The sequence below is a fragment of the Marmota flaviventris genome, chromosome 4, assembly GCF_047511675.1.
Source record: "Marmota flaviventris isolate mMarFla1 chromosome 4, mMarFla1.hap1, whole genome shotgun sequence".
Lineage (NCBI taxonomy): Eukaryota > Metazoa > Chordata > Mammalia > Rodentia > Sciuridae > Marmota > Marmota flaviventris.
Window position 1 is genome coordinate 59,764,230 of NC_092501.1, and position 11,946 is coordinate 59,776,175.

At 46.4% G+C, this 11,946-nt stretch overlaps 2 protein-coding genes across 3 annotated transcripts; one reads left to right on the plus strand and one right to left on the minus strand.

Annotated features, from left to right (window-relative positions):
• Nucleotides 1-398: 398 nt before the first annotated feature.
• Nucleotides 399-4,764, plus strand: Egr2 (early growth response 2). 2 transcript variants are annotated; one of them, XM_027931141.3, is made up of 3 exons: nucleotides 652-685; nucleotides 786-894; nucleotides 2,283-4,764. In XM_027931141.3, exons 2-3 carry the CDS (start codon nucleotides 876-878, stop codon nucleotides 3,533-3,535), a joined length of 1,272 nt encoding a protein of 423 aa, XP_027786942.1. In that variant the 5' UTR covers nucleotides 652-685; nucleotides 786-875; the 3' UTR covers nucleotides 3,536-4,764. The 2 variants fall into 2 exon arrangements, with proteins under 2 accessions (XP_027786941.1, XP_027786942.1); XM_027931140.2 differs by having other exon boundaries at nucleotides 399-894.
• A 1,669-nt stretch (nucleotides 4,765-6,433) lies between these two features.
• Nucleotides 6,434-11,670, minus strand: Ado (2-aminoethanethiol dioxygenase). The gene has a single exon (XM_027931328.2). It carries the CDS (start codon nucleotides 11,341-11,343, stop codon nucleotides 10,531-10,533), a length of 813 nt encoding a protein of 270 aa, XP_027787129.1. The 5' UTR covers nucleotides 11,344-11,670; the 3' UTR covers nucleotides 6,434-10,530.
• Nucleotides 11,671-11,946: the final 276 nt, after the last annotated feature.

Sequence of the window (11,946 nt, forward strand, 5' to 3'; positions counted from 1 at the left end):
AGCACCGGATCTTCGCCTTTTTTGGAAAGTCTCGGAGAACCGGAATTCCTCCCCGCCGGGGAGGCTGAGCTGCAGTCCCTACTCGCTCCTTCTCCCGCCGTGGCCGCAGCGGGGTCCACTGCGCGCCCTCATCCCTGCCGAGCCCTGCTCCCGGGACCCAGGCTCCGGCCGGGTCGTGCACCTCGGACCCCTGAGGGTTTCCGCGGGCTGCGAACCGGTAGTGGCGAGCCCAGCGGAGCCCGCGCGGCTGAGCCCGTATGCAAATCAGCCATGTGACGGCAAAAGCCGCCTGGCCCAGCCCTGTTCCTCAGTCCATATATGGGCAGCGACGTCACGGGCTTTGAAACCTGCCCATAAATACTTACAGCAACACTTTCCGCCTAACTGAGAGAGCAGCAATTGATTAATAGCTCGGCGAGGGGACACACTGACTGTTATAATAACACTACATCAGCAACTCCTGGCTTCCCAACTGCCGGAACACAGACAGGAGAGAGTCAGTGGCAAATAGCCATTTTTTCTTCTTTCTTTAAAAGCCAGCAACTTGTTTGCTAGTTTTATTTCTGTTGGATTTTTTGTTGTTGTTGTTATTGGTGGTGGTAATTTCTAAGTGTGGAGGGCAAAAGGAGATACCAACTCAGGCTCAGTCCAATTCCTCTCCAAAACGGCTTCTGTGACAGTCCAGGTAGCGAGGGAGTTGGGTCTCCAGGTTGTGCGAGGAGCAAATGATGACCGCCAAGGCCGTAGACAAAATCCCAGTAACTCTCAGTGGTTTTGTGCACCAGCTGTCTGACAACATCTATCCGGTGGAAGACCTCGCCGCCACGTCGGTGACCATCTTCCCCAATGCCGAACTGGGAGGTCCCTTTGACCAGATGAACGGAGTGGTCGGAGGTAAGCCGCGTGTTCTCGCCGCAGGCTAGAACTCGCAGGGCTTGGAGGTAGTGGGTGGGGAGCTGTGGGTGTTTCGGGACTCGGAGGAGAGGATTGGGGATCTGGGTGGACGGCTTTGACTGCCCTGGCTTTGAAGACTGAAAGTGAATGCAGGAGGAGCCCATGAGAACGGGATCAGGGCGTTGAGGATGGGAGCACTGGCAAATGTACCAGATTGCCAGCTAACTCGCGTGCGTGTGCCGTGGCGCACCGGTTCCCTGGCGGACTCAGTGATGAGGATGCGAGAGACGCCTTTCAGGGCTTCGGGGCTTGCGCAGGCCCTTCGTCCCGCCGCATTCAGCCTTTCCCCTCCTGGGGTAGGGACAAAGTGATGATAAAGTTCGGGGCTCCCAGCAAGAATTGCGCATCTGAACGGTCGGGCTGCAAAGTGCAAAAGAAGAGCGTCTACAGCTCCCTCCCGGGCAGTGGACTCTCAGGTTGGAGCGCGCTCCTCGCGCAGCCTTCAAGGCGCACCCCCACCCGTGCGCCGCCCGCGAAGTGGAGGGGGTTAGCAAGGCTGGCGCTCCGGTTGGGGGAGGCAGGGAGGAGGTGGTAGAGGAGGGCGGGCAACAGCGGCAAGCAGCCCCCGGACTGTGGAGGGAGGCCCGCGGGGGCACCGGCACCGCGGGTTTCCTTGGCGATGCTGTAGGAAGTCGTCTTCCTCGGCCCCCGCGCCTTCCACGGAGCCTGGCCACTGGTCTTGGGTTTTGGGCTGGGGCGGGGGACGCAAGAGTGTCCGGCAAGCCTGAGGATACCGGGAGGAGAGGGAAAACCTATAAGATCCTTCCTCCGTAGCCTCCCATTTCCTCCAGCAGCCCTCAGCGAAAGCGCAGCGGGAGAAGGAGGGAGAGAAGGCATTGGGGATAAGGAGCAACCAAATATTCTCCCTCTCATCCCCGCGCGGTTCTCAGGCTCCTCTCTCTCGCTGGCACCTTCTTGGCTTTAGCTGGGATTGGTCCGTTCTTGGCTGGTGTCTGTCCTAGTAACCCAGCCGTAGGACCCCTAGGCAAAGGAAAAGGAGAGAAGTTCCAGGCAGATGGGAAAATGTTAATGTTGTTGTTTGCTATTATTGGGTGTTTTTATTAGAGACTAGAGCTACAGATGGTTGGGAGGGGGGCGTTGGAAGGAACTCATCCTGCTTTCCTAGAGGTAGTTCTTGAGTCCCAGAGTAGAGTTAGTCTCTTCGTACTGTCTCTAGGTCTCAGTTTCCCCACCTGTTGGGCTTTGCCCCAACTCTACAGTGCTGAGATCCAGGCCCTTAGGAATGGACCCATGAGAGAGAGGGTGAGAAGGGGATTCGTGGCTGCATTCTCATTGTTCCACCTCCATTCTGCTTTTTCCTTTCTCAGATGGCATGATCAACATTGACATGACTGGAGAGAAGAGGTCCTTGGATCTGCCATATCCCAGCAGCTTTGCTCCTGTCTCTACGCCCAGAAACCAGACCTTCACTTACATGGGCAAGTTCTCCATTGACCCTCAGTACCCTGGTGCCAGCTGCTATCCAGAAGGCATCATCAATATTGTGAGTGCAGGCATCCTGCAAGGGGTCACCTCCCCAGCTTCAACCACAGCCTCATCCAGCGTCACATCTGCCTCCCCCAACCCACTGGCCACAGGACCCCTGGGTGTATGCACCATGTCCCAGACTCAGCCTGAGCTGGATCACCTCTACTCTCCACCACCGCCTCCTCCTCCTTATTCTGGCTGTGCAGGAGACCTCTACCAAGACCCTTCTGCGTTCCTATCTGCATCCACAACCTCCACTTCCTCCTCTCTGGCCTACCCACCACCTCCTTCCTACCCATCCCCCAAGCCAGCCACGGACCCAGGTCTCTTCCCCATGATTCCAGACTATCCTGGATTTTTTCCATCTCAGTGCCAGAGAGACCTACATGGTACAGCTGGCCCAGACCGCAAGCCCTTTCCCTGTCCTCTGGACTCCCTGCGGGTACCCCCTCCACTCACTCCACTCTCTACCATCCGTAACTTTACTTTGGCCGGCCCCAGTGCAGGGGTCACAGGACCAGGGGCCAGTGGAGGTAATGAGGGACCCCGGCTGCCTGGTAGTGGCTCAGCAGCAGCTGCTGCTGCCGCCTATAACCCACACCACCTGCCACTGCGGCCCATTCTGAGGCCTCGCAAGTACCCCAACAGACCTAGCAAGACACCCGTGCATGAGAGACCCTACCCATGCCCAGCAGAAGGCTGTGACCGACGATTCTCCCGCTCTGATGAGCTGACACGGCATATCCGTATCCATACTGGACATAAGCCCTTCCAGTGTCGGATTTGTATGCGCAACTTCAGCCGGAGTGATCACCTCACCACACACATCCGCACCCACACGGGTGAGAAGCCCTTCGCCTGTGACTACTGTGGCCGCAAGTTTGCCAGGAGTGATGAAAGGAAGCGCCACACCAAGATCCATCTGAGACAGAAGGAGCGGAAAAGCAGTGCCCCCTCCTCCTCCGTGGCAGCCCCCTCCTCAGCTTCCTGCCCTGGGGGCTCACAGGCTGGGGGCAGCCTGTGCAGCAGCAACAACAGCAGTATTGGTGGAGGGCCACTTGCCCCTTGCTCCTCACGAACCCGGACACCTTAAGATGAGACTCAGGCTGACACAGGAGTTGCTCAAGGCCCAAGAGGCTCTTTGTCCATTTGAACTGCACGATAAACACTACCACTCTTCCCTGCTTCTCCCTCTCCTCTTTGAGCAGAGGGCCTTGGTGGAATCCTGCCCTTCCCCTCTTTTCTCTTAGAAGCAAGTCTTTCCTAAAATTTACCTATTTTAGTCTCTCTTAGGTGAGTTGACTATCACCCCAAGGCAATGGGGAAACTCAGAAGAGGGTTGGGCGAGGGTCCCTAGCCTAGAGGGCTGAGATCTGACCCTGCCGTAAAGAGTTGTTTGACTAGGTTTTGTTCCCCCTTCCCTTTATTTTGATCCATTACAGGTTTTTGACCTTGGATGTCAGAGTTGATATGAGACCTTTTTCTACAGTAGGTTGGGAGATGCTGATCCCTTCAAGTGGGGACAGCAAAAAGACAAGCAAAACTGATGTGCACTTTATGGCTTGGGACTGATTTGGGGGACACTGTACAGTGAGTAAAGCATGGCCTTCATGCCACGTTCTGTGGCCCTAGAACAGTGAATCAAAGCTTATTTAGTTGTCTCAACCCTTTAAGCAATATGTATTATAAACTCAGAGAACAGAAGTGCAATGTGATGGGAGGGACATAGCAATATCTGCTCCTTTTTTGAGTTGAGAAACGAAAAGACTATATTTTCAGTGTATATCCACTCAGATTTTGTGTATTTTTGATGTGCACTGTTCTCCAAGTTCTGAACCTTCGGGAAAAAAATGTAAAAAGCATTTATGATCTCTTGAAATGAGTCAGAGGTTAATTTATTTAAAGGGGGATGTACATATATTCTCTGAAACTAGGATGCATGCAATTGTGTTGGAAGTGTCCTTGGTGCCTTGTGTGATGTAGACAATGTTACAGGGTCTGCATGTAAATGGGTTGCCTTACTATGGAAAATAAAATCACTCCCTGGGTTAAGTATGGCTGTATATTTCTGCCTATTAATATTTGGAATTTTTTTTTAGAAAGTATATTTTTGTATGCTCTGTTTTGTGACTTAAAAGTGTTATGTTTGTAGTCAGATTTCAGATAAGAATGTACATAATGTTACTGGAGCCCATTCGTTTGGTTATTAGCTCTTAATAGTTGTGGAAAAATAAATCACCTATTCTAACACCAAACCACTAACTGAAGTTTAGATAATGGATGGTTTATGACTATAGTGTAAATAAATACTTTTCAACAATATTTTTGCTGCAGGAATCATTTATGAAATATTTACTGGGTGGGAATTAAACATTCAGTATCTGTGAAACTACTAAAACACAGCACAAAGCACCTGCGGGTTAATGTGTTTAGATTAAGACGAGACCTGCAAGTTTTCTTTGCTTGCCTATGATGGACACCAGTCCTCTCACTCCAAAGCAATCTCCATTCATAATCAAACACTAGTGTTGTGGGGATTTCCCCCATGCATTAGTGTAAAAGTGGGGAGGCGTTGTTTTGACTCATTGTTCCGTCCTCTTTAACAGCCTATAGCTTCTTTCTGCTCCTGAGTGGGCTCCGGAAAATAAATACTTACAAACAAGTGCCCACTCGGAGACTACACATTTGCAATTGCTTTCAGAACTCTGACCAGGCCCTGGAACTCAGACTCGATGTGGCTTTGTGGAAAGTGTGGTGGCGTGGTCAAGCTGGAAATGACTTTCAGGTTCCAGGATTAGTCTCATGACCACAGAAAACTTTTTGAAAGCACTATCGCCTCTTCAGATCAAAAATGCTGTCAGACACTGCTGATGACAGCACTAATGGGTTGCCAAAGGAATTACCCCAGGACTCATTTCTCTCCAGTCTTCATTTCCCAGTTGTTTGCCTTTATTTGGAAGGATCATTCATCTGCCATAGGTTTAGCAGGTTTAAAAGTGACCATCAAAATATCTGGCTTGTTAGATGAGACAGGTAACATTAGCCTTAAAAATTTTCAAAGAATGTCAATCTAAATTAAGTTAGCAAATATAGTTTTCTATGATACTGGATGATTTTTCACAAAATAATATATTACAGGGTTCATTTTACTGGAGGCCTTTTGTAGTGATTTTAAAACACATTCTCTAAAAAATTGTTATTCTATCCACTTTTCATACAAAGCAAACAGATTGAGAAGTCATCATCTTTACTCTAAAATGTGGGTCTCAAAATCATTTAAGTTCACCCATGCTTGGTACACAAATGTAGTATGTTGGGAGTATCCACTGTTCTGCTGCGTTTGACAATCCCTTCATCTGCTTGTCCTTTGCTACCATTAGATTCTCTGAGACTTGGTTGAAAATTGATGGCCTATATTTCAGAGTAGCAGACGGCCACAGCCACTCCTGGAAACCACCTTTTGCCCTCAACAGCACTTGAATGTGAAATTCAATTTATGAAGGTAATTAACCCTTTCCTTCTGTATCTTCTTTTTCTATCCCTATTTCAAGGAAGTAAAATCTCTTCCTAGTACTACTAAATAGGGATTTCAAAATATGAGTGTCAGATTTTTTTCTAGTGACTGGTGATTTCCCATTCAATGTATATTTCCCAGCTAACTAGTATATTACCATCCTTATTTATCCAATTTTGATAATATAAAAACTGCCACATTTTGATAATCATTTAAAAAAAATATTTCCTATTAAGATTTCATTATATTAAAACATGGTACAACCAAGGTTTGTACAATAGCTAATCTTATCTTGCCAAATTTTAATTGCAAACCATCTTCTATCAAGATAACTATTGTTTACAAAGCAATAGATTAAACATTTAAAGACTGAAGACATTTTGATGGTAGCTAAATTGGTCACATAATCACTTTCACCTTGACTTGGGCTTTGTGAGGTAGTCGTAACACACATACCATAAGAACACCACAACTCAGTGCATACTCATCTTCTGGCTTTTATTCCTAGATTTCAACATGTTCGGCCAATATCTTTACTTAGGTTTGTTTGGCCCACTGCTTAAAACATTCAGGGCACTTTTCGAAGTCATTTATTAACTTTGCTCAAGAAATTAGACATGAAAAGATAAGTCAGCTCCTTCTAATCTTTCATATAAGCTTTCTGGAATATTCTTGATGTTTCAGCTGTTTCTATTGGTTTTTATTAAAAAACCAATATCTTCTAGAGAGAAACTCCTTAAGATTTGTAATGTTTTTGAGATGTTTCACTTCATGTCATGAATAGATCCATTTAACCTAAATAAGGTTCTCAAGTGTTCATGAGCCAGGTTATTTAATTTCAACAGCCTAACAGTTACTAAGATTAAGGCAAATGGTTTCATATATTATTTAAAAAACTGCTATAGTAATATTTAATGGTTAAATAAGTTAGCATTTTTTTCTGGAGGGGGGGAAATGGTCACCATCAACACAAGTACCTAAAATGTTGCCAATCTAAACTGCAGCTATACAAATTCCACAGGGGGAAAAATGGAGAGAAGAAAATACTAAAGTCCTAAGATTCTTTCCTTTTAGGATGAAAGTAATTGGTTTTTGTTGTTTGTTTTTTGGTACTGGCTTATTTTCTTTGGGTAAAATACAAAAGAAGCTCTTTTCTGTTATAGCAAAATAGTATGAAATATACTATTTTGCTATAACAGCCATTGTTTCAGTTGTATTTTCAGCCATACTGTTTCAAAGATTATTCTCAAGGAAATTAACTAATTTTTTAAGTTTCTACTATTAATTGGACTTTTGAAATCTGTAGGCCACCAGTTTTTAGTACAACATAATCTTATGGACAGTGAATCTTTAATTGTAATCAAAACATTGATCTAATGTTTTCCTTGTCTATTTTGCAATAATCAAGATTTGCCTCTAAAAATTTAAAACATGCCTTTATTTTCTATAAATACACTGATTTTAATCCGGAAATAAAAATATGCTTGGATTTGAAGATTCCACATCATTAGCAAATGATTTCCAGTGCTCAATGTCAATATGTAACCTTACGTTCTGAATTTACACCTACAGTTATAGGAGTAGCACTGCTCTCAGGCAACAGCAATGGGTAGAGGTCTGAATTACAGATATATTGCTTCTTCCTTGGATAGAGCTAGAGCACAGGATTCAGAATCATAGAGGAGTGATAATAGTGTTCTCCTGAGATGCCAAGACTAAGGCAACTACAAAGAGACAAAGCAAATAAAAAGTGTGCATTCTGAGCAGTTAAGGGATACTGTTGATAAGCTCAGAAAACTCCTGTTGATAAAACATACTACTATCATTTTCATTAATGAACAGCAGCAAGTGTAAATTCAACCCATCAAATTATAGTAAAAAAAAAATCTCAAAATCCTAGGTAGGTACATAATATTCTGCATTCATATAACTGGTCACTGCCATAATTAGGGAATTTTAAATCTTCAGAAGTATTTAGAACTCTCTCATCCATAAGAAGTAATTATTGCATTTATTATTCAACAGAAAAAAAGTTAATTAATATTATTTGCTCACTAGTTTTTCCTAGGGGGAAGATCATTTTTATACCACAGTTGCTACTAAAACAATCTATGTTGCAGAATTATATGGAAATACAGTACCAGCACACCAAGTCAGTCTTGACTAACAGTTTATGCATAGAGGTGCAAGAATTTTTCTGCACATTTACTTTGTAATGAGCATATTCTGTCTGTAGTGGCTCATTAAAATGTTACATTTTTTCACCATTAATTTACTCAGAATTTATTAGTGAACCAGAAGTTTCTCTATTCTCATTAAACTAGACCAGAAAGAGATCATATTGCCATTTTGGCCTGGAATGATTTATTCCTTTGAAAAGCACCTTAAACTTTTTTCGTACAAATTGCTTATAATTGAGAATGTTAACACTTTTTTTGGTAATTAAGTCTTTCATAATTCTTTATTACTGTTCTATTTCCAGGATGTGTTTCTGTAGGTTAATGAACTCCAAATTGCATTGTAACACATACATTACTATCAACAATCCTTGTATATTAATCAACTTTTGCTACAATGTAATTCACAAGAGTATGTGACTGATAATCACACAATTATGAATACATTTTATTTAGTGAAGTTTTCTAAGAAAATCATCATACCTAGAATTTATTTCAAATTGAAAGTCCTGAAGAGGGGCTTCAGATTGCCCTCAAGGCATTTTAACCCACATTATCAGGAGATCTACAATAAGGTAATTTTAGCAGCCCTGGAGGAAATGCTTGGTATTACACCTGTATCAGGTTTTACAACAGGTTTTCAGTGGCTTGTGGTGTTGCATCTTTTTTGTTTAAGGAAAAAAAAAATCACTCATTAAGAATTTGCTTTTTTTCATACTATTTTAAAAATTGGGAACAAATACTTCTTTACTCTGGGTCTCTGTAATCTAGTATGCATCAAGAGGGAAAGGCACATATTGTTCCCCAATAGGGGCAACACACATTTTTCACCAATACCAGTAAATCCCTTTATTACAGATATTAGAACTCTACTGCCACATGGCCAAGTCAATCAAGAGGACTTAGACGACAGCTGGGCAAATTTTAATGTGTTTATTTCTATAGTTTGTTTTTATGAAAAGTTATGTGAAAAAAGGAATCCTATAAATAGTAAAAAGAGGCAAATAGTGCTCTATGGCCTTAAGTAAATGGTGTTAATACATTTGTACATAAGGTAAAGTTGCTCTGGCTACAAAAAGGACAAAAATAAAACTAGAGATCGCACAACTGTTCGTATCAAGAATTGGGAGCAGAAAATATTTCATCCCAAGTTTTGGTGCTCTAAATGGCTAGTAATATAGTTATTTATTATTTCTCCAGGCTAGATCATCTATGCCTTCCACCTCTTGTTTCTGCTTCTTCCTACAGAAATCGACATCAGATGAAACAAATTCACAGCACTCTATTATTTGAGGATGAGGGCTGAGACAACACTGCCAGCAAGGCAGCTAGAACCACAGCCCTCTGAAACAGTAGAGTTCTTGGGAGAATGTGAAACAATATTTATCTACTTTTACAAGAAGATATTGGAAATGAACAGGGGTATGGATTTCAACATTGACTAGAGGTTTTACATTCAGTTTTTTGGAAGCATAACTGATTCAGGTTCTCTGAATCTTCTGGTTAGAAAACACAGGATTACACTATCAACTCATTGAGACAAGAAAAACGTCACTTGAGGATAACATGGTCCTTGCATTTAAGGTGAATCTGCAACAAGAAATCTGCTCAACTCACAGAGATCTGGAGATTGTTGGCGGGGAAGGGAGATGAGCCCTAAGTGACCAGCTCTCTGAGATATGCAGGTGAATTTCTTAGTAGATGCTGCCCCAGTAAACCAGATGTGGCTACTGGGCAAGCGGAAGAAAGAGAATAAATCTTGTCCTTGACATGCATAGTTGTTTTGACAGTGATATCCAAATTCTGAAAAGACGATTTAGTTTTTACACGGAATTAATTAGGCAAGACAACTTACTTTCAAAGTAGCTCAACTCTTAGAACTTGGTTTGTACCAATGACTTGAACTACAAACAATTCAAACCACTGGGTCATGCTCAGTCAATAAGTTAAAACTATAAGGATCAAAAGGTCATAAGGGCAGCAGTGAAAACCAAATCCTATTTACCAAAGGAGTGGGATTAAGAAAATCATTTAGTGTATTCTGTACAGAATGGTTTACCGAGGAAGCATATTTTCATTATGGCTCTAGGATGGAAGCGCTTCAGAGTCCCCAGCCCACTCCCACAGATCAAAGCCCCAGTGGCAATGACAGTACCAGGAAACCTAGCCTCCCGCCCACCCCGCCCCCATAACCGTGCCGGGTGGCTGTGGTCCAGTCGCCCCTGCTTCCCAAGCTGCAGAGGAACCGGCTGTTGCTCACTCCAGTACATCCAACACCCGGCATAGGGGGCAGAGAGAGAGAGAGAGAGAGAGCGAGCCCTTGTGGTGGGTCACAGCCAGCCAGGCTGATAAGGGTACGGCACGTCTTCTGCCCAACTCTCCGTGGCGCCTTTTGCTTCAAGGGAAGACCTTGGGACCTGGATAGGGCTCTCCCTCGCACCAGAAGTCATCAGCCTGCGGGGTTTCCAGGAGCCACACCTCTCGGGGCAGGTCACTGGCAGAGCCAGAGGCCTCCTTGGGCCTGACAGGTTCCAGCACCCGGTAATAGTGGCAGTCACGGCCATCGTCCGGGTCGTAGGGTGGGGCCAGGATGTCCAGAAAGGCAGCGGGTCCGTCCACCGCGTCGATCTGGTGCAGGTTGTCCCGGTGAGGGGTGAGGACGCAAGGGCCGCTGGCTTCGGTGTACTCAGCCCGAGAGCGCAATACTCCGGGCCGCACAGCCTCCCGTTCTCGGGCCTGCAGCGGCGGCTCGAACTGCTGCTCTGGCGGCAGGGCCCGTGGTCGCTGCCCGCTGCCCGCCTCCAACTTGTCCATGCAGCTGATGCGCACGGTGCCGTAGAGGACCTTGAGCATACCGTGCATGCCAGGGTGGTCGTGGAGCGGGATGGACGTGCCGCTCTTGAGCAGGAACACGCCAAGGCTGAAGCCGTCAGTCTCGTATATATGCATGTAGGTGACCGGCGGTAGGTTGGGCGACAGCGGTTGCAGCGTGGCCTTACGCGGGGCGATGTTGAGGTCCTCGGCACGGACCTGGGTCAGCAGGCTCTTCAGCTTGCTCAGGTTTTCAAGGAAGCCAGGAGGCATCGGCGCCTCCGGGCCAGACCCCGAGCCAAGGTCGGAAGCGCTGCGGCCACCCCCGCTGCCCCGGAAGGTGAGGCACGCCTGGCGGGCGATCCGTTGGATCAGGGAAGCCATGTTGTCTCGGGGCATGCTCGGCTGTTCTTCCGTGTGCCGGGGCCGGCTCCCTCCTTTCCTCCGACCTTTGCGGTCCGCGGCGGCCGCCACGGTGGCTAGCAGCCCTAGGCGAGGCGGGAGGCCCCGCAACTATCGGCCCGTCGGGCGCGCGGCGCGCCGGCCGCCGCCAACCTCAGCAGTCACGCGCCCGCAACGGCCCAGCGCGCTCGCCTCGCACTCCCTCCCAGCGCGCACGCGCAGGGCGGACAGCCAGCACTCACGCTCGGGAGCAGGTACCGGCCGCGCGACGGGGCCAGGCTTTGCTTTACGCCGGGCGCTCCATTCACGCGGCCCTCACCTACAAAGGCGCCCGGTTGCTCCGAGAGTCCTGCAGAGCATGCCGGGATTTGTAGTCCGCTGTTCCGTCTACGCTCTGTATTTGTTTTGTCGACTGGAAAAGGGCAGGACTATTACACCTGGAGGGAATAAAGCGACTTTTCATGGTTTTAAGGTGTTTTCCTGTTTGAAAAAAGTTGATTGGGATGCAAAAGAAGTAGACCCTTAACTACAACTCCCGGCATCCGCAGCAGGCTGGGTGACTCACTTCCGGCAGCTGGCCAGGGCAGTAGTGGAAGCTCT